This window comes from Dendropsophus ebraccatus, chromosome 6, assembly GCF_027789765.1.
Source record: "Dendropsophus ebraccatus isolate aDenEbr1 chromosome 6, aDenEbr1.pat, whole genome shotgun sequence".
NCBI lineage: Eukaryota > Metazoa > Chordata > Amphibia > Anura > Hylidae > Dendropsophus > Dendropsophus ebraccatus.
The window spans coordinates 129,581,065-129,607,798 of record NC_091459.1 but is presented as its reverse complement, the minus strand read 5'-3'; the positions used below and the strand labels follow the sequence as shown (position 1 = coordinate 129,607,798).

Sequence of the window (26,734 nt, the reverse complement as noted above, 5' to 3'; positions counted from 1 at the left end):
TAGACAACCTGCATGAGCAACAGGTATCTTTCCTTGTGTGAGAGCACAAAAAAGCATGACTAATTATATTTTTTTTTTACAGCCATTACTATAAAAAAAAGCTGTTTTTTCCCTTTAAAAAAAACATTGTGTGAACATAGGGGGAGATTTATCAAACATGGTGTAAAGTGAAACTGGCTCAGTTGCCCCTAGCAACCAATCAGATTCCACCTTCCAGACTCTTTGGAAAATGAAAGGTGGAATCTGATTGGTTGCTAGGGGCAACAGAGCCAGTTTCACTTTACACCATGTTTGATAAATCTCACCCCCAGCCTTAAAGGGGTATTCTCCTTAACTAACATAGTTAGAATTGTAGGACTCATCAATATAAATATTTTTTCAATTACATTCATTTAGCAAACGTGCCTCCATCCCCTGATATGCTGCTCTTTTCTTGCCATTGTTGACAGCTCATTGTCTAGGTTACTGACTACCACCGGTTATCTGTCTGGCGTTTATAGAGCTATAATGTAAATGTATACAGTTATATAGTGTATACAGTATAATATATAAATGTGTATACTATAGCTATGTATATGTATACATCCTCTGTTCAGACCACTGTTTTTAGAGCAGAGTGGTTGTTGGTAATCCAGACAATGAGATGTCAACGGTGCAAGGAAAAGAGTGGCATATCAGGAGAAGGAGACAAGTTTGCTAAATAAATGTATTTGAAAAAGTATTTAACTTGATCTTGACCGGTTTACATTAGTGAGCCCTGTGTAACCTATGGAGAGGGGAGGGGGGAGGAGGAAGGAGGGAGATTAGTACAAAGGACAAAGGATTACACAGCAGGATCTGTGTGAAAGCTGGTATTCAGAGATCAGAGAGGTCAGTGTTGACTTCAGAGGAGATAGCCTGGTGATGTAGCTGTAAATTAACTCTTTGTTGTCCTGTTTTGGTGCCTCATCTCCCTCCACCCCTCCCTTCTACATAGAGAACAATGAAGACAGGGGGAGAGCTTCAAACTGCTTTTACATGATAAAAATGCATTTTTTCCACTAATAAACCCTAATCGCCTATACTATTGATTTCTGCAAGAAAAAAAAATGTGTGTGTGTGTATATATATATATATATATATATTTATTTATATATATATATATATATATATATATATATATATATATATATTATTATTTTTTTTTTTACTTTACAAAGTGTTTCATTCCCTATCTACACTGATATGTCTAGGGAGGGGGAGGATGAAAGTAACATGCTCTCACCTCCCTGCTCCAACACTGGTGCCGGTATCCCACAGCCCTGCTCCCCCAGTCCCGGCTGCTTCTGGGTCTGAGTGGGGACCTGCGACGTGACGTGTTTGGCCCGCTCAACCAGTCAGCGGCTGCGGGATACTGGAACCAGCGCTGGAGTGGGGTAGCTGAAAGTATAGTGTCTCACTATGTGTTTTTCTTTTCTTCTTACACCTTGGTTGAAGTGTATCACTTTAGTGTCACAGGTTAGGACAGGAGACAGCTGTTCCTTACTCCAACCACTAGATGTCACACTCACAAGCACAGCTGCAGCTAACACTAGGTCTAGCTTCACAAACACTTCCCTTTATTTAAAGTAACTACTTCCCTCTAGTAGTGAGGCAGTTAAAGCTTGGCTATGGGCCAGGCAGGACGTGTATATAGTTGTTCCTTCAACTAGCTTCCTAACCCTCATGGGTTGCTGGACCAGAACCCTTGGGAAACTGGAGACAAGGGAGTCTTCACCCTTGCCTATGTCAAGGATTCTTCTTGCTAGAACAGGACAGTCGACCACTTTAAAGGAAAGTGATGGATCACTCAAGACTAGACCTGCAATAGAGCACAGTGCCAGCAAGCTGCTCTCTACTGACGAGACACTCAGCTTTGTAGGAAGGACATTACAAGCCAGCTCCACCCAGAGCAGAGACCTGGGACTTGTACTACCCTAGAGGACGGGCAAATTGACTCTGTGGAGCAGAAGGCGGTTAGGTGAGATAACTAAGACTCATCCATACGTGGCTACGAGGATCCTTTAAACACTTCTTCAACACTTTATCACATCCCAGCAGGGTACATTAAGCAAGGGTCCTCCTATCCAGTCTCTATCACCTGTTGGACTACTATATTGATTATTTTTGGACTAAGTACCTGATCATTGTGACTATTTTTGACCTTTTCAAAGTAAATTTTTTTTTTTTTTTAAATGTTGAAAGTGGGATATATCTACCGCCGTACTTACACCTAAACCTTACACCTCACCTTAGTTCCAACCAAGGTCCGGGGGTTGCCATGTGTCCAGGGGTGGGTGTTTCCACTCCTGGCCACTGTGACAAGTTGCACCAGAACCCACCAGCAGGCCCAAAATCAGTAACCGTCACCTAGGCCACTGCAAGAGCATGTTATGTCTTTCATCCTCTCCCTCTCCAACACTCTGCCAAAAATCACCCCAGTCCGGAGTTCTCCTTTAATATGGTGCATGTGATTTGCCACCCAGCTTTTCTAGGATCTGATATCAATCCAAATCAGCAAAAAAACAACTTTTTTTCACCCCCTCTAACACCAGCAAGATAAAAGTGCCCGTTACTTTAAAGTAAAAACCTCTGAATCTGGTCTCTTTGAACACGTCCACGTCCTGTAATGTACAAATCATCAGAATCTCGGTGTAATAAACAGCTGGTTGCGTCCTGCCTGCCGCACCGGGATATTTATCTCTCATTTCGTACACAACATCTGGTGACTGCCAATGGGGAAAATCATACGAGATGAAGAGAGAGAAGGCACTTTAATGACAATTATTTATAAGGGAGGCGGCTGGATACTCTCATCATCCGCATGTTCACAAAGTCACAGAGTTCCGTGTATGATCCATCAATCAACGCTCGCACGTTCCCGAGCAGATTTCTGTTGGCTCTATGGACTGAGAGGGGATTTCGGTAGCTGCCAGTGACTATTCCACAGCGGATCCAGGACCTGTATTAATTACCGATGAGGCGTACAGAGCGAGCGCTGCCATGAGGAGAGGTGAGCACCTCACCCGAGGCAATGGAGAGATCTGGACAGCAGGCAGAGAAACACCGCCATACGCCGGGATGTATGCAGCCAGACTAATGAGCAACTACAGGCAGATGACGAAGGTCTCCTATCTGTCATCCACAGGGGGCGGTGTTATAGTAGTTACATTCATGTAAACAGAAAACACTACTATTGCAGTTATATTCTTGAACACAGAAGGCAGTATTATAGTAGTTATATTCTTGTATATGGGAGACAGTATTAGGCCAGGTTCACCCATGAGACCTACTGTTCCGTGATTCGGCCAGGTCACGGAACGGCCGGTCTCTGCAAAGATCATCGAGGCTGGATGATCTTTCTGGCAGCAGTGTTATAAAATACGACATGGAGAGAAAGGAGCGGCTCCACATCCCTCCTATGGCTGATACTTCTGCCGCTAGGCCTATTTTAAAAACCAACGCCAGGGTGTTGGTATACAATTTGATCAAACCATATTGCCCCGTGTACCACGTGCAGGTCCCCTGGTTCACACGGGTCCCTACGCTAACTCCACACTGTGTCGGTCAGCGACCGCCAACCCTGCAAAGCGTGCACATGCAGGGAAGGGAGGCCATGGAATGGCCCTGCAACCCCAATGTCACAGGACCAAACCCAAAATGCCCCACCAATACCCAGCCGGCACCACCGGCGGGGAAGGCTGCCACCAAACACCACAAGTATGAATGTGATATTGCACTCATCACCACTGCTGCAGACAAAATGGGAAAGACATAAGGTACCGACATGTGAGCACAGGTACATCCCGCCAATCTGGGTCATGTGGGTCCACGAAGGGGCCTCCCTTCTCTGCATGTGCACGCTTTGCGGGGTTGGCAGTCGCTGACCGACACAGTGTGGAGTTAGTGTAGGGACCTGTGTGAACCAGGGGACCTGCACGTGGTATACGGGGCAGTATGGTTTGATCAAATTATATACCGACATCCTGGTGTTGGTTTTTAAAATTAGTGTCAGCTATAGGTGTGATGTGCAGTTCTCTCCATGTCGCATTTTATGTTTTTCTCTCTTTTCTGAGCGGCTGGCACTCCCCTTTATAAGACCGATGTCACCCAAATTAGCAGGATATACCTGTGCTCACATGTCAGTACCTCTATGTTTTTCCCATTCTGGTTGCAGCAGTGGTGGTGAGTGCAATACCATATTCATACTTGTGTTGTTTGGGGGCAGCCTTCTCCGCCGGTGGTGCCGGCTGGGTATTGGTGGGGCATTTTGGGTTTGGTCCTGTGACATTGGGGTTGCAGGGCCATTCCATGGCCTCCCTTCCCTGCATGTGCACGCTTTTCGGGGTTGGCAGTCGCTGACCGACACAGTGTGAAGTTAGTGTAGGGACCCATGTGAACCAGGGGACCTGCACGCGGTACAAGGGGCAATATGGTTTGATTAAATTATATACCAACATCCTGGCGTTAGTTTTTAAAATTAGCCGAGCGGCATTAGTATCAGCCATAGGTGGGATGTGCAGTAGCTCCCTTCTCTCCATGTCGCATTATAGTAGTTATATTCTTGTACATAGGGGGCAGTATTATAGTAGTTATATTCTTGTATATAGGAGCAGTATTATAGTAGTTACATACTTGTATACAGGAGCAGTATTATAGTAGTTATATTCTTGTATATAGGAGCAGTATTATAGTAGTTATATTCTTGTATTTAGGAGCAGTATTATAGTACTTATATTCTTGTATATAGGAGCAGTATTATAGTAGTAATATTCCTGTATATAGGAGCAGTATTATAGTAGTTATATTCTTGTATATAGGAGCAGTATTATAGTAGTAATATTCCTGTATATAGGAGCAGTATTATAGTAGTTATATTTTTGTACATAGGAGCAGTATTATAGTAGTTATATTCTTGTATATAGGAGCAGTATTATAGTAGTTATATCCTTGTATATAGGAGCAGTATTATAGTAGTTATATTCTTGTATATAGGGGGCAGTATTATAGTAGTTATATTCCTGTATATAGGAGCAGTATTATAGTCGTTATTTTCTTGTATATAGGAGCAGTATTATAGTAGTTATATTCTTGTATATAGGGGGCAGTATTATAGTAGTTATATTCTTATATATAGGAGCAGTATTATAGTAGTTATATTCTTGTATATAGAAGCAGTATTATAGTAGTTACATTCTCGTACATAGGAGCAGTATTATAGTAGTTATATACTTTAACATAAGCTTAAATATAATAGTTGTTATATTATTTCGCTTAGGAGCCATTATTATAGTAGTTTTATTCTTGTACATATAGGACCACATAACAGTAGTAATATCCTTGAACATGGGGAGCGGCATTACATTGGTTATATTCTTGTTTATAGGGAAGACCCATATTGTTTTTCCTAAATCATAGTGTTAATCACAATGTCATATATTACTTTCAACCAAATAGCATTGTCTAAATTCTAAAATGCTTTAGGTTTTTTCTTTTTATTGAGTAATGTCTTGGTTGCTTATAACTATCACATTTTTATTTTTTTAAATACTGCTGTACCTGAATACCGCTGCGATTACATTATCACATTTCCCCTCCAGCACTGCTCAAGCATCAGCGTTAACCACATATTGCCAGCTTCTTTCTATGTACGATCAATAGAAGACTGCAGAAATGGCTAAACAGTGCTGACCACAACACTGCCACCTACTGGTCATCTTGCTGCAATTAGCATGTAACTAGATGTAATAACAATCTGTAAAGTTGTCAGATGTCAGACACTTCTTCACCCACTAGAGGGACCATTGCATCATAAAATATAGACTCCCTCCTACAGTATATGTCGAAATCCCAGACCTCCCGCCCCCCCCCCCCCCCATCCACCATACTTAGCCAAAACGCAGCAATCCAAATACTTTCCTCTCTAATTTCCCCCTCTCACTACACAGCATTAAAATCCTTATTTGGCAGAATAACTAGCACATATATCGAATCTGCTTATTCTGGGCTGTTAAGTAAGTTTAATTAAGTTACTAAGTTAATGTTGCACGCTATCTGCCGAGAATCTTATTGCAATAAACTGAGGAGAGGGAATAGGAATCCTAAATTGCCTCATTTTTTCACAGTAGGAATTGGGGACCGGTTTAGCCAGTTGCGTCGAAAGAATTCCAATTTTCCCTCCGTTGCCCTGGAGGGATCCAGGTTATTCTGTTGCAGGCGAGAAGGAAAGCTTAAACACTTGAATACTATATCCGCAGTATTGACGACGTTTTTTTTTCTCCCCTCTTTCTTTCTTTTTTTCGGCACTGTATTACGCTTTCGGCCCTGTAATCTTGAAATTTGTATTTCTCGCAGACTCCGGTGCTGGGAGCACGTGTTTCCTGGTATGTGTGTGTGTGCGATCCTGGCTGATTTGTTAAACAGATAGGAATTGGTGTAATATATTTTCGCACATGTGCCGTACAGGCTGCAGATCAGCAAAACAAATAAACGATAAAAAGAATGGAAACAAAATTACCGAAATTTGCAAAGTTTGATAAATGGCGGCCTGTACTTGCCACAAGCTAATGGCTCGCAATGATTAATAAGAGCAAAAATAATTGCATTTCATTAAGATTGATGACACCCCGTCCACCCTCCCCTTCCTCGTTTCAGCCCTAAAGTGGAAGAAGATGAAGTTCTCATCTATAATGGCTCCTGTAGCATCGCCATAGCAACAGAGGCAGAGATGGAGTGCAAGGCGCCTAATCAGCCAATTACCACACAGATTACTGCGATACGGAAAAACTGGCTCCAGAACACTCAGGTATAATCAAATCTTTTTTTACAGACTGATTCAAACAGTTTAAAAATTAAATTTGTAACAATGTGTACGTTATAAAAAAAAAAAAAAAAAAGAATCATTCCGGCCGGGGCGCGGGTTCGGGTGATCTATAACGCTAAGTGCCCGTGGATTTATTGGCAATGCAAAGTAAAGTAAAGCTGCAGTTAAACATCTAGTTTATTCGGTAAATAGGTGAGGAAAATTCAGAAAATTTACAGGAAGGATTGTAGGTTTTTGTTTCTTTTTAATTCTTTTTGTATAGGAGATTACTGGATCATTATAGAATGGTATATATGGGGGGGGGGGGTGTCATAACTGCTGTAGATTATGTTTATTAAAAGACACCAACAACTTAGCATACATGATTCTTAGTATACAGCAGCTGCTGCAGAACCTCTTCTCAACTAAAGTGTGTCCCTAACCAATGCCAGCCACAGTAAGCCATGTGACCATACTGTGCTCCCATCTAGTGCCAGCTACTATGTACCCTTATACAATGGAAGGCTATGTTCACGCAACGTTTTTTCAAGCTCCGTTTAAAATGACGTCCGTTATTTTGAGTCTAAAACGTCCGTTATTCAGTGCATTGTGTGCATTGGACGTCAGTCTTCCCATTGACTTGCAGTTAAATCGTGGCAAAAACTGACGTTATTTTAAATATCAAAATCGGCCGCCTTTTCTCTATTTTTGACGTTGTGTGAACATAGCCTAAAGAACTAAGCCAAGAAGTACAAATAAACTTATCTATAGTTATCATTTTTTTTTCTTTTTGGAACTAAAATTCCATTAATACATCGTCCAATACTCCACAACACCTGATAATCCGGCATTTTATTTTTATACAATATCTGAAGCATAATGTGGAATTTCATAAGGCTAAAAAACAGTGAGAAATAATCCAGAAAGAGATTTGTCCTTTCAGTAATGTAGAATATTTGATAATGTAGTACTTATCTGGTGCAGAAATTGTCTGTCTGTGTAAATAGATAGATAGACAGACAGACAGATAGATAGATAGATAGGAGATAGATAGATAGGAGATAGATAGATAGATAGATAGATAGATAGATAGATAGATAGATAGATAGATAGAATAGCAGAATGGAGTGCACTCACAGGAACAGTGCTCGGAGTGCCAGCAATGGAGAATGGATCCACGTCTCCTCTTCAAATAAAATAAGAACTTGCAGCACATCCAAAATAGTGAAAAAAACTTGTGGTGTTTTATTGGTGCATAAGCAAAAAAATCAGCAACGTTTCTGTCTCATCTCGAGACCTTGAGATGCTTGAGAAAGGTCTTGATGTTGCTGATTTTTTTGGTTATGCACCAATAAAACACCACAAGTTTTTTTCACTATTTTGGATATGCTGCAAGTTCTTATTTTATAGATAGATAGATAGATAGGGGATAGATAGATAGATAGAAGATAGGAGATCGATAGATAGAAGATAGATAGATAGATAGATAGATAGATAGATAGATAGATAGGAGATAGATAGATAGATAGATAGATAGATAGGAGATAGATAGGAGATAGATAGGAGATAGATAGGAGATAGATAGGAGATAGATAGGAGATAGATAGGAGATAGATAGATAGGAGATAGATAGATAGGAGATAGATAGGAGATAGGAGATAGATAGATAGGAGATAGATAGGAGATAGGAGATAGATAGGAGATAGGAGATAGATAGATAGGAGATAGATAGATAGGAGATAGATAGATAGGAGATAGATAGGAGATAGATAGATAGGAGATAGATAGATAGGAGATAGATAGATAGATAGATAGATAGATAGATAGATAGATAGATAGACAGAAAGTCCGATTGATCAATCGATAGATAGACAGATAGATTGAAAGACAGACAGATAGATAGATAGATAGATAGATAGATAGATAGATAGATAGATAGATAGATAGATAGATACAAAGGAGATAGATAGATAGGTAGATAGGAGATAGATAGATAGATAGATAGATAGATAGATAGGTAGATAGGAGATAGATAGATAGATAGATAGATAGATAGGAGATAGATAGATAGATAGATACAAAGGAGATAGATAGATAGGTAGGTAGAATGCAAGAACAAGGTATATTGTAGATAGCTAGATAGTTGATCATCTATACATAAAATGAAAGAACAATATGTAGATATCTAGATAGAGTATATATGAAGACAACATGACTTTTCCTAGTTGCGGATGTCCAATTTCCATGGCTCCAGATCCCCATGAAGATACTTATACTTACATCTATATGTAATCTATCTAGGAGAACACATAATCAGCTTTTAGAAGTTGAGTTTGGAGAATCCCTTTAAATGTTGACTATTTGTGTAGGGGCTCTTATGGCATGCTGGGACCTGTAGTCTGCTATAGAGCCTTAGGTTGTCCTCTTCAGGGTTTCTATATTTTGACAATGGCGGGGCTGCCGTTTCCCCACTTGTTGGCGCAGTCCATCATTGCCATTAGACCTGACACGCTCCACTCCCCACCACAAACGATTTCATATCCTCCACGGATGAGGTGTCGTCATTTGTCATGTAGGTGCTCAGAGTGGTAATGATTTTAGGTCTTCATTAATCACCTCAGGAGCATTAATCTACTTTCAGGAAAACTTAAATGATACAAAATAACAATGTCTTAGTCAATAATATATTAGGAGGGAACGGTCCAGATGGGGCAATGGTCCGTAATACCGCTCCCTATAGACTATTAGGGTAATCACTGCATCAATAAACACTACAAATAATGGCCGTGTAATACAATCGTCACGTCATAGTAGCTGTGTGTTAGATTGTGAGCTCTTACGTCTCATGTATTCTGCCTGACTTATGTTCATATGATGTAGTTCTTATCAAGTGACGCCAATAGGTCTGGTCATCCCATAACTGACCGCTTACACACTAGAATCTGCACTAGACACCAGGGAGTGTGATGTCCGTAAATCCTCCTAATCCAATGATCTTCAGGAAACATCAAGCTCTGACCCCTAACCCCCATCCATCCCAGTGAACATAAGAGTATTGTCACAACTGGAGACATGGATCCAGTGAACCGCTGTTATCGACAATGTAAGCCGCACCAGGAGTCTAAGGGTCTGCTTGTCTTCACCAGAGCCCAACACATGGTGGGTCGCTACCCCTGGCTTTGCTTGCTAGTGGTGGTGGGTAAGGCGCAACTGGAGACTAGAGATGATCGAACAGCGTGAATTTTCAGGTCTGTTCGAACTCGAACCATCGGCATTTGACTCCCGCTGCCTTCCCGTTCCGTGGGGAAGGTGGAGACAGCCCGAGTACAGGCTGTATCCCTGTTTTCCAGGCGGCACTCGGGCTGTCTCCACCTTCCCCGCGGAACGGGAAGGTAGCGGGAGTCAAATGCCGATGGTTCGACTTTGAACGAACCTGAAAATTCGTGCTGTTCGATCATCTCTACTGGAGCCACTTAGCAGGAACCTAAGTAAGGACTCACAGGGGCAGGAGCTGGGACCACAATGCTAATCATAGCAATACAGACTCTCCAACAAGGGTGGTCAGGACATGTACAACGTATATAGGGGAGTTTGTTAAGTGCTTAACCAATTGAGGGCATACTACTCCACATGCGCCCAAGGGGACGGGGATGCACTCGCGGGCAGTAACACAGAAAGTAGGAGTGGGGGCAGGTGAGGCACCCAGGAGGGCTGAAGAGATGGTGGCAACGAGCCCCTATACGTGGGCTCCAGCGTCCGCCGAGCACAGGCGCTCAGGAGAGCCGGTGTGGTTGCGGCCCAGGGCACGGGTCACCACTGCAGCCGTGACAAGGATATAACCCACTTAGTGTAACACTGAACACTGATTAAAACTAGTGTTGAGCCATAGGCTTATCCATGTTTTCCAGGACTCCCTAGGGCAGCATCCAACTTCTGCAGCTGCCGGTAGTCAAATGGTGAGTGTTCAGGTTCGGAGAACATTGTCGAACCTGATATTAATTGTTCCAAAATTGTTTGAAATCATAGCCTGAGACAAATTTACACAAAAGTGCCAAAAAATTATCCCGGTCCTGCAAAGTCATAAGCCGAATAAAGAAATGGCCTCTCAGTCAGGACAACTCACACAGGAACCAAAGAAAAACTGCAGACCGGAGGCTGAGAGTGAGTGGTGATGCTGCAGCTGCCAGGGCACAGGGACAGGTAAGTATCATCTCTTTATTATGTTTCAGCCATAAAAAAAAAACTTCTTCCATTTTTATTAGAAAAAAAACATTTTTTAAAGGCTGAAATTACCAGACACAGAAAACAAAAGAAATGATGTTTAATACGAACTGTTTTAACAGCTGTTGAAATAAAAGCTTGTATTTTACGTTGCTAACAGCCGACTTTCAATGAAACACATTTTTGTGACAAAAACTTTAGATCTTTAGGTGATTTTTTTTTTTAAACCCTGAAAGCGACATTTAATGGCTCAATAAGTAACACAACCATACTGTGTGTGAGCATGGCCTAACTCAGATGCCTTTGTAAATGGCAACTGCGACATCCCATGCCGGGCTGAGATGTAGAACCAGAGGATGAGGCACCTAAAGGATTATCTCTTTCCTTCTTCCATGCAAAACATTCACATAACTTTTTTTCAAAAATGTTTTCAAATGCTCCATTAGGCTATGTTCACACAACGTCCAAAAAAGGAAAAAAGCGTCCGCTTTTTGTGATTAAAAAGACGTCCGTTATTGCATAATTTTAATTGGCTTGACTAAAATGCATTGAAGTCTATGGAATAACGGACGTCTTTTTCACTCATTGTATTGAATGCGTCCGCATCAAAAGACGTCCGTCATTCAATACATTGCATGAAAAAGACGTCTGTTATTCCATAGTCTTCAATGCATTTTAGTCAAGCCAATTAAAATTATGCAATAACGGACGTCTTTTTAAACACAAAAAGCGGACGCCTTTTTCCTTTTTTTGGGCGTTGTGTAAACATAGCCTTTCTGTCCATTGCTCTGCAAGGCTATGTTCCCACACAGTATATTTGCTTAGTATTTTTCAACCAAAACCAGGAGTGGATTGAAAACACAGAAAGGCTATTTTCCCACAGACTGTTGAAATTTAGTCTATGGCCGCCACTTGGTAAATAACGGTTGTTGTTTTAAAATAAGCGTAATTATTTGCCATTAAATGGTGGCCATCCACTCAATTTTAACAGTGTGTGTGAACATAGCTTTTCTGTGTTTTTAATCCACTCCAACACTGAACAAATATACTGTGTGGGAACATAGCCTTACGCTGGGTTTACACGGAACGATAATTCGCCCAATCGAACGATTAACGATTTTGAAGCAACAATTTGGTTTTTACAACGATCAGCATTTAGACGGAGAAAAATCGTTAGAAGATCCGTAAGAAAAATTGTTATTGCGATCGTTTTAAAGATCGCTTAAGCCCATCTTTTACATAGGGTGAATCGTTGAAAGACTGTTTACACGAAGCGATCTGCGAATTTTTAGCGAATGACGAATGACGATTTGAGAACATGCCGAAAGATCAAAATGAACGATTTTTCGCTCATCGCTTGATCGTTTGCTGTGTTTACACGGAACGATTATCGCTCAAATGCGATTGTTATTGCGAAAATTCGAGCGATGATCGTTCCGTGTAAACGCGGCATTAGATTGAAATATCGATTGTTTACATAGATTATTTTTATTATTGATAGGTTGGTGAAGTTGTAGGTTTAGCTACAGCTACAATTTTATTTTTTTTTTTTTAATGTACTTTATTTATTTATTTATTTATTCATTCATTCATTGAATTTTAATTTGGTTTCATTTTGGGTTTTCTTTTATTTTGTTAGCTTATTTTTTACTTTTTTTTTTTTACTTTGCTAGTGCTTTTTTTATATTTAGACTGTTTCTTATTACACCTGGAATAACTCCTACCAGCTCGCATCATATATATTCGATAGTAAAAAAAAAAAACAGAACACAAAGCGCGAAAAATTATTTATCGCTTTCCCCCCCACCCCCGTCTACACATGGTTCATTGAGAGGCTATCAACATTAATCAAGGGGTTTACTCTTCACACATCTGCTTTGTCATTTCCCAACAGATTGTTTGTCTGAAAAGTAGCTGGAAATCCGTAGTAACAGTAGGATATACGCAAACAGTAAAGAGCAGCCTTAATGCGACTCACATTAGATTTGGAATAAAAGCCAATGATGCATTGAAAATCAGAGCAGCTCAAAAAAAATAAAAAATTCCAAAACGACCGCGAAGAAAAAAAAAAAAACATAAGCACCAAGAATATAAAAATATACATGAAGCCGGGCGGCGAGATCCATTTAAGTGGTTATTCATTGTGCATCTGCATTTAAATTATAAGTCGTTTAAAGTAAATTGGAATTACAGCTAATCCAAAGGAAATTATGGCCGAGCGGGAAACGTGGGGGGGCGCGTGACTTATCTGGGTCATGCGTGTTCCGGCTCAGGTTCATTAGCCGCCTATCATTTTACCTTTGTAGCTAAGTTTATTAGCAGTGAGAAAAAATCTCTCTCGGATCTCGGCGGTGCCACATTGTATCAGTCGTCTAGGTGAAATAATTTAGCTTACCACCTAAAAAAGCGGCTGATTGTCTTTCCCATAGGACTTAATTAGCCGTATGTCATCATGTGAAGAGGAGACATAGCAGAGCGCTCCTTCAGTGTACCTGTCCACGTCCACCCAGAGCTTTATAATGAGATGTCAATCGCTTCGACACTGATGGGGAGACTAGAAACCTGCTGAAATGGCAGGAAGAGAAAATTCTTTTTCCCGGATCAGTCTTTTCAGTTCAACTTCCTCTTCTTTAGAAAGTTTTTTTTTTTCCTCTCTCTCTTACCTCTCTCCTTTTTAGGACTAGGGATAAATGTACAATTCTATACTTGGGTGGAGGAGACACAATGTACAATTATGGAAAGAACAGGGAGTATTGGTGGACAGGAAAAGCCAATGAAGTGACCAGTACCAGGTAGCTGCTGCCAAGGCTGATAAAATGGCGGGATGCATGAGAAAAGGCCGAAATGTCATGGCAAGATGGAGTTTTGCCTGTATACTAGGGAAGGGGAACCTTCGGCTCTCCAGCTGTTGCAGAACTACAATTCCCATCATGCCTGGACAGCCAAAGCTAAAGCTTTGGCTGTCCAGGCATGATGGTAATTGTAGTTTTGCAACAGCTGGAGGCCCGAAGATTCCCTGTTCCTGCTCTATACAAATCACATAAAATATAGGGGGAGATTTATCAAACATGGTGTAAAGTGAAACTGGCTCAGTTGCCCCTAGCAACCAATCAGATTCCACCTTTTATTTTCCAAAGAGTCTGTGAGAAATGAAAGGAGGAATCTGATTGGTTGCTAGGGGCAACTGGGCCAGTTTCACTTTACACCATGTTTGATAAATCTCCCCCATGGTGTACAGTTTTGGGCACCTGTGTATGAGGCCCTATTCCACGGGACGATTATCGTTCAGATTATCATTAAATCGTTCGGAACTAAGTGATAATTGTTCGGTTGAACAGCAGTTAACGATTGAACGACCAACCAGAAATCGTTGATCGCTTAATGAGACCTGGACCTAAGACGTCGTTTGGTCTTTCGCAGTAGCGACGACAAGACGACCACAAGAACGATCATGAGTACCGATCGTCGTTACGTGTAAATGGGTGAACGATTTTAGGTCGTTCGCAATGGCAGTCGTTTATGCCACTATGCGATTATGCGAATGATAATCATCCCGTGAAATAGGGCCCCTAGGGGCGTAACGAAGCGATATTTGTTCGGTTGACTAACAGTTAACGATTAAGCGACGAACGAGAAATCGTTGATCGCTTTATAAGACCTGGATCTATTTTTATTGTTGCTCGTTCGCAAATTGTTCGGATGGAATAATTAGTGTTTGGGGAATCTGATTACAATGTACAATTATACAGAGTACAGTACGGAGATCTTGCTAGTGATCTTTTTATACCTAGACCTGTGACCATGACAGTTAGGCATCCTATATATCTAGAGGACTATTATCACAGACAGGATTCTTTACTGTAAGAGCAGGGAATGGATTACAGAACAAAAACAGGTTATCAGACTTTGGCTTATTTAGTCTTGGGGCGATCACAATGTACAATTCTATCAAGGGACAGTACAGAGATCTTGCTAGTGATCTTTTTATACTTTGACCTGTAACCATTACAAGTGGGCATCCCATATATTTAGAAGACTATTGTCACAGACAGGATTCTTTACTGTAAGAGCAGGTTTTTGATAAACAAGCCAGGTAATCAGACTTGGAGTCATTCAGTCTTAAAGGGGTTACTCCAATGAAAATATTTTCCTTCAAATCAACTGGTTTCAAAAAGTTATATAGATTTGTAATTTACTTCTATTTAAAAATCTCAAGTCTTCCAGTACTCATCAGCTGCTGTATATCCTGCAGGAAATGTTTTCTTTCCAGTTTGACACAGTGCTTTTTGCTGCCACCTCTGTCCAAGACAGGAACTGTCAAGAGCAGGAGAGGTTTCTATGGGATTTCCTGCTGCTCTGGACAGTTTATGTCTCGGACAGAGGTGGCAGCAGAGAGCACTGTGTCAGACTGGAAAGAAAACATTTCCTGCAGGACATACAGCAGCTGATAAGTACTGGAAGACTTGAGATTTTTAAATAGAAGTAAACTACAAATCTATATAACTTTCTGAAACCAGTTGATTTGAAAAAAAAAAGAAAAAAAAAGAAAGAAAGTCTGGAGAATCGCTTTCTAGCAATCTTTTTATACCTAGGCCTGTAACCATGACCAGTGAACAAGCGCTATATCTATCCACTATCACAGGAGGATTTTTTGTTTTGCTGTAGGAGTGGTGACCCTATGGAAATATGTTGATTCAATGAAGTTCAAGAGGGTCCTGGATGTTTTTCTTCAAAAATATAATGTTACAACTTATGGTCACTAGAGTTCTGGTTATAGGACATTGATCCAGAGATTCATTCTGATTGACATATTTTTGAGTCAGAAAGGAATTTTGTCCCCTACTATGAGGCATTTGCCATCTCCATCATGAGTAGTTTTAGCTTTCCTCTGGATTAAAATACATGGGTTATAGGTTAGACTTTAGAAATCACTGCCCCCATTTTTTTTTTTTGCAGAAATCGATAGTCCAGGCGATTTTAAGAAACTTTATTGTTGGGTTTATTAGGCAAATATGCCATTTTCTCATTTTCTGCATTCAAAAAGACTTTTCCCAGGTCCCCCCTCCTTCCTCTTTTCCATTCACTGCAAAAAAAATCGGGAAATTGTGACTTGTTGCATCAGACACAACCCTGTCTGTTCTATAAAGAGGGGAGGGGGAAGGAGGAAGGAGGAAGGAGGGAGATGAGTCGGCAGCAGAGAGCAGAGAACAAAGGATTACACAGCCTGGAGCTCCATGAAAGCTGGTATTCAGAGGTCAGAGAGGTCAGTGCTTACTGTCAGAGGAGATAGCCGGTGATGTAGCTGTAAATTAACTCTTTGTTGTCCAGTTTTGGTGCCTCATCTCCCTCCACCCTTCCCCTCTCCATACACAATGATAAAAACAAGGGGGAGAGCTTCAAACTGCTTTTATATTCAGCTAATAAACCCAATAACAAAGTTTCTTAAAATCGCCTGTACTATTGATCTCTGCAAAAAATAAATAAAAATAAACAACAGTGACACTTTAAAGGACAACTCTGGAGCTGGAATTTTTTTTGGGGGGGTGCCAGAGAGCTTATTAAAACACATTACAAAGTTATATCACTTTGTAATGTGTGTGAATTACGGTGGAAACATTGCTAAAGTTGTCCTTTAAGAGGCCCTTGTCTGTTATCAACTATGTAACATGTACTGTAATTCTATGTAGCAGGGGGCTACGCTGAGCAGTGTCAGGGTGGTGGCTATAGGGTCAATTACAGGATCTAGGGTTAAAGTGGTTATGCAGTGCCATGGCCACTTTCTTCCAGAGACAGCACCGCTCTTGTCTCCAGTTCAGGTGTGGTTTGCGGTTAGGCTCCATTCACTTAAAAGGAACTGAGTTACAAAATCTGCACCCAAACTGGAGACGAGTGCTGCTGTCTATGGAAGAAAGTGGACATGTTTTTGTAGCGCTGGATAACCCCTTTAAGCTTGTTAGTTGTTGGAGTTTTTAAATGTAGTTGATTGGAGTTTTTAAATGTAGTTGATTGGAGTTGAGCTGAAATCTCCTGAGCCACAATACAAAATCGGGGCTCCTCGGGGGCGTATCTATTAGGCGGAGCATAGGTAGAAGTTACACCTGGCTCTTCGACAAGTAACAACACACCTAGTCCTGTGTTTTGAGAGTCTTAAATGAGGCTCCACGGGCTCCTTTTTTGCATATTCATGTTTCCCAGGGAGCAATGTACCTAGGATTTCACTGCATTGTGCGCTTTAACTGGCAGTCTGCAGTGTTATCTTTGGCTGGTCTCCCTGAGATCAGTGATCTGTTATGGCTCTACTAGGCATTGCTTCCACCTAGCCAGAATCCTGCTCCACACTGATGAGGGGCAATATCCAGAAACAGCTGTATGTGGATGGATACCTGGCCTTGGTTTTTCCCTTCAAACTTAAAGAAATAGGGCATGCACAGCTCCCAGTATGTAGAATAAATGGGTGCACTATGCCAGCACACAAAGAGAAACTAAATGAAAACAAAGACAAAGATATGTGCTATAATGGCAAAGTCGGCACACCAAATGATGAAAATGTAAATGTACTTTATTAGTCAGGTACACAATACAAAAATTACAAATTTTAAATTTTTTTATGGTGTACCTGACTAATGAAGAACTTTTACATTTTCATCATTTGGTGTGCCGACTTTGCCATTATAGTACATATCTTTGTCTTTGTTTTCATCTGGTTTTTCCCTTGTCATTACATTGACTTATAGGGCCACTTAATATGGTGGTTTTGGTGGTTTACCTACAGGAGCCGCCCCTTGGTTTGGTCCTTCCTGTAGGGATATCTGGCTAGTCCTGTGTTAAGACTCTTAAAGGCTCAGTGGGCTCTTCTTTTGCATATTCATGTTTCCCAGGAAGCAATGCACCTAGGATTTCACTGCATTGAGCGCTTTCACTAGCAGCCGGCAGTGTTATCTTTGGCTGGTTTCCTTGAGATCAGTGATCTGTTCCCTTCCAGTATTAGAAGTGGCACATGGTAGTAAAAGTCAGGGTTGTAGATGTAATTGAGCTGTGTTTGATAGACATAGCAGAGCTGAGTTTGACATACGTAAAACAGACAAGTTCGCCAGATGAAGCATGGACATCATTTATTGCACAGAAGCAGCAGATGTGCAGTATAGCAGGTACGGGTTTTCATATGTAGCATGGCTTATTGTTCGGTACGGCTGAGTTTTTCATGTGTAACATAGTCCTACATGTCGTGAGTTTGCCAGGTGTTACAAAGCTGTGTCTGCCAGCTGTAAAATAAAGAGATTCATCAAGCAAACAGTGTAATTGCATTCATATGGTCATTGTCTCAGAGAATTATCAAGAGACGGACACATTGATGCAGCATAGGTGGTGTAAAGGCAGCAATCTTACCTAGGCCTGGTTTCTATGAAATCCATAATGTAAGATGAAGTGGAGTCATCAAGAGCTACAGTATAGGGCAGGGGTAGGGAACCATGGCTCTCCAGCTGTTGCAAAACTACAACTTCTATCATGCATAGACAGCCAGGGTTCCCTACCTCTGGTGTAGGGGCAGACTACCTTCTGCCACTGTTATAGCCACCATCTATGGGCCATCTGGATGATCTAAGGATGGTCTGTGCAGCCCCTTCTGCCCGGTACTATAGGCAAGGCTTTAGGGACTTGGATAATATGTATGGGGTCAGCTTGGTATAGCTTGTACTGTGCTATATTAGTTTACTAGTATGGGCCAGTTGCAAGACCCAGTAGCCCTATGGTCAGCCACCATAGTCGGGAAGGCTTTGGCATTTAAATGGTCATGCATAACTTAATGGTACATTAGAATGAAAGAAACTCTGTAATGTATCTTATCAGAGAAAATGTCTTCTTTCTCTATCTTGTTAGCCTTCCCTATACAAACTCATGATCAACTCTGACAAACAGCGCAAGTCTATTTTATCATAAAAAAAAACAGATCACTGAGAGATTAGTTCCAGTGCCCATACAAGTCTATGGAGAGGGGAGAGTCGAGGAGGAAGATAATACAAGTTAAGTGTATGGGATCTCACTACAGGGCTTGATTAACAGCTTTGTACTGCACAGTACTGATCTATAATGTCCTCCGTACAGATGCTGCTTTTGAGGGTGTTCTATAGAGATATAGAGTAGGAGGATACCCCGGGGCCAAGACAAGGAAGTGCCTAGGCCCCTTAGTCCTGCTTTCCTAAGACAACTCACTTGTGTTTTTTCTTATGCCTGATGTGTTTTCTTATAATCTTATAACCTCAGATTGTAGAGATTGGTCACAAGTCACAATGCTTGGCCAAAACGAGTACTGGCTTTAAACCTATGCATGCTGCACCTATATAAATAGGCATAATTTATCTGGTGAGTGCTGGGCTCTTCTATCTACTTGCTGGTGGATCTATCCACCACGTGCACCACCCACCCCTGTAGTGACGTCCTTTCCACCAATACTATCCTCTGTTGTATCACTCACTAGAGTTAGAGAAGTGGCGTTATTGGAAAACAGGTTCCCATGGCCGGGCAGCTTGCCACAAGCCACAATGCCAAGTGTCAGATCCCTTATTTGGGTTTGGTCCCTTATTTCTATTTTACACTATTCTTTTTGGGTCTGGCCCTTTTCCGTGCCAGCTTTTCTATGTCCCAGTGCACACTGGGACATACTGGCGTGAAGGGATGAATTTGGTGTGGAGGCTGCACATAGCCCAGATGTTAACCCAATGTGATGCTCGTGTGTATAACTGAAATGCAGCTTGTACGCCAGATCTTCTTAATGCTCTTTTGGCCCAAGTGGCAGACATTCCCATCGTCTTCTGTGAATATTGGAGGCTGTACTAGCCACAAAAGGGGCCTGACTTCATATTAACACCAATAGTTTTGAAATGGGATGTCCATCAAGTTCACGTGTTATCGACAGGTGTCCTCGTACTTTTGCCCATATACAGTAGTGTATTAGGGGTTCCAGCTGCAGAAAGCCCTGTAATTAGAATGTTTTTTGTCTAGCAAAAAAGAGATTATCCAGATTGAACAACCCCTTAAAGGAATTATCCCAAGATTAAAGTGTCTGATTGCAGCAGTCTAAGAGCCCTATTCCACCGGATGATTATCGTTCAGATTATCGTTAAATCGTTCAAATCGTTCGGTTGAAATGCAGTTAACGATTAACGACCGAACGAGAAATCGTTCATCGCTTTATAAGACCTGGACCTATTTTTATCGTTGCTCGTTCGCAAAACGTTCGCAAATCGTTCGCATTGAATAAGACATCGTTCGGTCGTTTGCAATAGATACGAACGCAGTAGCAAATAAATAGCGAAGAAAAACGATCGCAATTGCCATCATAAGTAACGATTATCGTTCCATGGAAATGAGTGAACGTTTTCAGGTCTTTCGCAATAGTGGACGTTTGAGATCGTTAATCGTTAACAATTATGCAAACGATAATCGTCCGGTGGAATAGGGCCCTTACCCCCACTGATAATATAAGATTAGAGATCCTTTGACTAGAGAACTGTACTTGGGCATCTGTGAGTCATCGTAGGTAAATGAGAAAGTAGACATGAGTGAACCTCCAGTACATTCGGATTCATCCAAACCAGAATTCTCAGCATTTGATCGCCAATGGCTTAAGAAGTTGGAAGCAATTTTAAGGCTGTCTTGAAAACTTATACAGCCATAGGCCAAAAGCTTTATCCATTTCTTCCAGGACCCCCTAGAACTGCATCCACCTTCTTCAACTGTGGTGCAGCCCCGGTGTGAGGTTCAACCAGTCACTTGCTAGATGGTGGAGTGTGACTGCACTGCAGTAGTGGTTGGTCAGAAGAGGCAGATGTTAGGTTGCCGTGGCACCAGTGGTGGTTGGGCACACAGGTATGGTGGCACACCTGTTTTTATTTTAGGGAGGCTGGCTACACCCCGTGCCCTATGGTCGTTGACCTGCCGGGCTGTGAGAGAGTCCCTTGGACGCTTATCATGGTGGTCCAAAGTGCAGTTGTTACCCATCCGGACTATGGGAACTGCCACCCACAGAAAGGGGAGATGACCCAAGGAAGGGGCTATTACTGTGTAGGTGCTTAAGCAATATTCACTGAGTCCTGTTACCATAAATAAACTCTCTTTTACTGTAGAAATACTTGACACAGTGATATACAATGGACTTCTGACTTGACAATATATTTTGGACTTGGCTGTTGAAACTTGTGTTGAGAGCTTGAGAAGTAGAATAGCTTTACTGGCTTGGTTGCGTGCTGAGAAGTAGAGTAAGTTCAGAGAAGTAGAGAGGAGGATGTTGAGAGATTCCCAACCCAATGTAGTACTGTGCTCTGCCAGAACTTTAGAAGTAGAATAAGTAGAATACTTGAGAGTAGAGAGAATACTTGTGCCCATTTTTTCACTCCTTTGGTCTTTGCACCACCTAATGCTAACCAGTGTTGGGTGACCTGTCCTAGAGGGTGACACAAGCCTCAGACCTTGTTACCTGAGTTAAGCAGAGTGGTCAGAGTTTTCTGGTTTCACCCGCACAGCGAGATAGAGTACATAGGCTTCTAGCAACTTTGCTGTATCCGGATCAGTTCCTCTTTCTTCAGGATACTGTCCTTCACCTTTAGACTTGTTAACAGTGTGGGCTGGGATGATCCCTGACTTGTCCTCTCTGAAAGTGTTTAGCACTGCATAGTGTGTATAAGTGCTGCTTTCAAGAAAAGAGTGTCCTTGTTTCTCATGTGTGTCTGTTCACTACCAGCCTTCAGACTGCACTGGACTCGTCCTCTAAAAGGGACCTGGCATAAGCCAGGTCCCAACGTGACTGCTGTAGGGACCATTCTGGCTTGCATCCTCCCTGTACAGGAACCAGACTAAGATTACCTAACACTTCCTCTCCTCATGTGACTACCTTCTACAGGGTATGTAATACCTGCTGTGAGTGGGTGAGAAGAGAGTTCAGAGAAAGAAGGAGAAAAGAGATAGGTAGAGAAGAGGAAAGAGCTCTCATTGGTGCACAAATTACAAACAACAGTAACCCATTGAGTACCACAGCTGTGCAATAGCATACAATAAACATACGAGCAACATCTAGTGGCAAAACTTAGGTACGACTGCATCACCACTTTTACTTACAGTACAGGCTTTTGCGGAGGGTGTATACATTAGCAACACCTGTGGTGGGGCACCACACAACCACCGGTCTAATCTCACAAGTTCAGGTTCGGACGAACCCGACTGTGTTGGAGTTTCACTCATCTCTAATCGGCAAGTATGAGTTCTGCTGCTTAAATCATTTGGGGACAAAAACACCCGATTCTTGTAACTGGCAGTAAAAGCTCACTGATCATGAGAGTAGGGGGACCACTGTTCTGTGCTATGTACTTGGCTATCTTTGTCAGTCCTATGGTGAGTGAATGGGAAGGTGACCAAGCATGCGTTTTGCTATTTCATTCACTTAGGAGACATAATTTGTGTGATTGGTAGGTTTCTATTTGTGCCCCCGAAGCACAGAAATGAGGGTCCTCTGTCCAGAATATTACTCTCAGCTATATTCAACAGTCCCATAATGAGTAAATAGGTAGGTGGCCAAACATGTGAGCATCCACTTGGGGGACGTTTGCGTCATCAGTGGGGTCAGACCCCGCCACCCGCCAATCGGATACTTACCACCTATCCTGTGGATAGATATGTGTTAATCATAGAATAACCCCAATTTGTCTGTGGAATATTTCCATTAACTTCAATGAATAATTTTTGTTAGATTTACTTTTATATTTAACTCTGGTTAAAACTTTTTTTTTTTTATTATTTTTACCAGCTATTAATATTATCAAAATTTATATATTATTCGGGAAGTGACAGTATAGACATATATCGGTAAGCACAATTTACATTACTCCACCTGAAAACTCATAGCAGAATTCCAGGCCGCAGAGTATTCCTCCAGCCGCATCCACTCCACACCGCCTGGTTTCATCTAAAATGCTGTTAAAAAGATGCAGAGTGAAGATGGCCCGCCACCATGACCACAGGCAAAGTCAGGAGATAAATGGTTGACCCTGGTCTGTGTCAGGTTACGATTGATGCCCCTATCAGGCCTCGTGCCTTGCCAATGATTTTTTTTTTTCTAAATTCTTTGATAGAGCGTTTTATCTAGTCGCTGGCACGAGGGCAACAGGGCCCCAGGCCGAAAAGGGAAAAAAAAAAAAAAGGTCATTCCGTGAGGACAATCTCTGCTGGAATAAATGAGAAAAGAGACCTCAGAAAAGGAGAATAAGAAAAAAGAGGTATATAAAAAAAATCTAAAAAATATTCTCCTCCAAGGTATATGGAAAAAAACAAACAAAATAGTTTCTCTATAAATTATATATATATATTTTTGTTACTTAGCTTTGGGCTAATTTAAGAAAAAAAAAGATGAAAAATTTCCTTTCTTTTTCCCATTATGACAATTATTTTCTTAAAGTGGATATTTAGCCTTAACTATATCTTATCGGGAAAGATTGACGCAGTAATCGGATTCAATTAACCCCAGAGAGCTGTAATGTAGATTGAAATCCTGTTTTATAGGGATGGGGGTCTCCTCGGGGGGATCAGACGCTCATCTTTCTACGTTGGAATGGAAGAGATGAGATCACGTGACTCTCTTAGGTTAAGGTACTGAGTGACTTGGAGCCTGCGGGGCGATAGAAATTTTTTCTTTTTTTCTTTTAGATTTTTCTTTTTTGCATCACTCCCTTCTTTAATTATGACAGAGATTCTCGCTGACTTTATTAGCACTGAGGCAAAATAGAATAATAATAATAATAAAAAAGAAAAAATCTATAGCAATTTTCCGACATTTGCGCTCTAAATGCCCTATTACTTGATTGTGTTTAATTTAATTCATTCCGTCAATAAGGAGGCCGTCAGTCTGCAATGCAAAGTTTTTAATATTTCAGTCATTCGCCAGGTTTTGGAGATCAGCTCTCATTTAAATCAGCGAAATAAACAATGTCGAGGAGGAAACGGAGCGAGATGTGACGGCCGGGCTCTGGGGGGGAAATTATTCATCGCTATAAATATTTTTATTTTTTCTAATTGAGGTTATGATTATTAATAGTAATAATGGTTTTTATTCTGAATTATTGTTGTTGTTTTGATTATTATGAGGATTTTTAGTGGAATAGATCAGGTCCCTGGGGTAGCACGTGTGAATAAGCAGGATCTCATTATGCAAGTGCTCCTTTGGGGTCTGCTATTGAGGTCTTGAACCAGACCCTGAAGGGTGTTCACCCTTGAGCACAATTTGTGGTTACCTGTGCCACTCTGGGGTCCCTGGGGTACTGTGAATGGCTCTGTAGTATCAGGGGTGGGCGAGGTAACACCTTGAGGACACATAGAGCGCCCCTTATTAAATGTGTCTAGTAGGGCAATCAGATGGATGGCCTGGCTCCTGCTCCTGGCGCTCAGTATAAGCAATGTATGGCTATATATATATATATATATATATATATATATATATATATATATATATATATATACCCTGCAGCAAGTACTGCAAGGGAATTGTAATTATATTACGGCTCTAAACAGAACTTCCAGCATGAACGTCCCTGTCCCTGTAATTTTAACATATGAATTATTGGGGTGGTCATTGATTTCTTGTAAACCAAACCTCAGTATTTAAAGGGGTTTTTATTGCAAATATTACTGCCTCTACATGCAGTCAAAAAGACCACATACTTGCCTCACCCCCTCTCCTGCTGCTCCTGCTGTCAGATCTTCTGGGCCTGGCTGGGTCCCTGTTCTGCCATCCTCCTGTGAAATGTAATTATTTTAATACATGGGGAGGCAGCAAAAAAGTTTTATATTTGCACAGAAAACTCTCTTTAATTATGGAGGGAAACAGTGGTAGCAAATTCCTATAGAAAACCTCTCCTGCTCTGGACAGTTCCTGATACGGACAGAGGTGGCAGCAGAGAGCACTGTTTCAGACTGAAAAAAATACACCACTTCCTGTAGGACATACAGCGGCTAATAAGTACTGGAAGGATGAGATTATTTAATAGAAGTAATTTACAAATCTGTATAACTTTCTGACACCAGATGACATAAAAACTATAATTTTTATAGATTTTTCTCTGGAGTACTCCTTTAATACAATTAGTAATAAAAGTAGTACCGTATTTTCTGGCATACAACACGACTGGGCATATAAGACAACCCCTGACTTTCAAGAAGATTTTCAGGGGTTCACCTTATACGCTGGAAAATGTTAACCCCCTGCCTGACTGCATCAGGGTTTACTCACTGGAGCCCTGCCGCGGTCAGGCAGGGGTTCGGAGGCGCTCGGCTACCCGGGAGAGCTTTGAGGATCTCCAGCGCAGACAGTGTGTGTCACGGGACGGAAGACGAGCGGCTGCCCGGAACGGGTGACAGGTGTGTTAACTGTTGTTTTTTTTTTTTTTTTTTTTTTACAGGGGTCGCTGCATATGGTGGGGATGCAGTCATTCTTGAGCTTCCCCACTGTATGTAGCGACCATAAACGGCGTATAAGACAACCCCCGACTTCTGAGAAGATTTTTCAGGGTTAAAAAGTCATCTTATACCCCGGGAAAATATGGTAGTTAAAGTAACTGTAGTACTACTATTTGTAGCTATACTAGTAAAACTAGTTGTAATATTAGAATAGTAGTAGATATATTAGTTATTATAGTAGTAATAACAGTAGTAATAATAACATTAGTAAAAGGAGCAGTAGTAACAACAACAATAATAATAATAGAATAGTAACAGTAAAAATAGTAGTAGTCATAATAACAGTAAAAATTATATTTATAGTAATAGTAGTAGAAATATTATTGTATTAGTAGTCATCTCATCATCATCATCCTCATCATAGCAGTAGTAATAACAGTAACAATAACTTGCTTCGTTCTAGAAATCCTCAGGGTCTCAGCACCTGGACCCCAACCGATTGAAGCTTCTGACATGTCAGAAGTTTTTTAAAATGATAGTTGATACTTTAAAGTGATACCGTCTCCTCCCTTAGGGCCCTATTCCACCGGACGATTATCGTTCAGATTATCGTCAAATCGTTCTAATTTAAACGATAATCGTTCGGTTGAAATGCAGTTATCGATTAAAGACCAAACGAGAAATCGTTGATCGCTTTATAAGACCTGGACCTATTTTTATCGTTGCTCATTTGCAAAACGTTCGCATTGAATAAGACGTCGTTCGGTCGTTTGCAGTAGATACGAATGCAATAGCGAAGAAATAGCGAAGAAAAAACTATCGCAAATGCGATCATAAGTAACGATTATCGTTCCATGGAAATGAGTGAACGTTTTCAGGTCTTTTGCAATAGCGGTCGTTTGAGATCGTTAATCATTAACAATTATGCGAACGATTATAGTCCGGTGGAATAGGGCCCTTACTTTATGTGGATAGTTCTCCGCAACATCCATGCTTCATTTCATTTATCAACAGAGTCATCTAGGCGGGGCTTCACAGCAGCTGGGCTCCTTGTCCCGAGAGATGGCCCATCTGCAGTGAAGCTCCGCCTAGCTGACACTGTCCACCAATGAAATGAAGTGATTTTAGAGCAGAAAGAAGAAAGAAAAGTTTTATACATATATAAAAGTTTTATACATATATGTATATACATCCATAGATTATGGTCACAGCTCAGGGTCCTTCCTGCACAATGACTGCTGCACAGGTCACAGT

The 26,734-nt window shown here is 41.2% G+C and overlaps 1 protein-coding gene and 1 long non-coding RNA gene across 2 annotated transcripts in view; one reads left to right on the top strand and one right to left on the bottom strand.

Annotated features, from left to right (window-relative positions):
* PKHD1 (PKHD1 ciliary IPT domain containing fibrocystin/polyductin) overlaps nucleotides 1–26,734 on the top strand; it is a 340,735-nt gene that overhangs the window by 70,539 nt on the left and 243,462 nt on the right. The window contains exon 36 of the mRNA XM_069974284.1: nucleotides 6,673–6,823. Within this exon, the coding sequence (XP_069830385.1) occupies nucleotides 6,673–6,823 (151 nt within the window). The remainder of the gene's footprint in view (nucleotides 1–6,672; nucleotides 6,824–26,734) is intronic.
* On the bottom strand, nucleotides 18,181–24,822 carry LOC138796055 (uncharacterized). Its single transcript, XR_011363703.1, has 3 exons — nucleotides 24,755–24,822; nucleotides 22,923–23,005; nucleotides 18,181–18,303 (listed from the first exon to the last, which is right to left on the bottom strand). It is a non-coding gene; the product is annotated as an uncharacterized lncRNA (long non-coding RNA).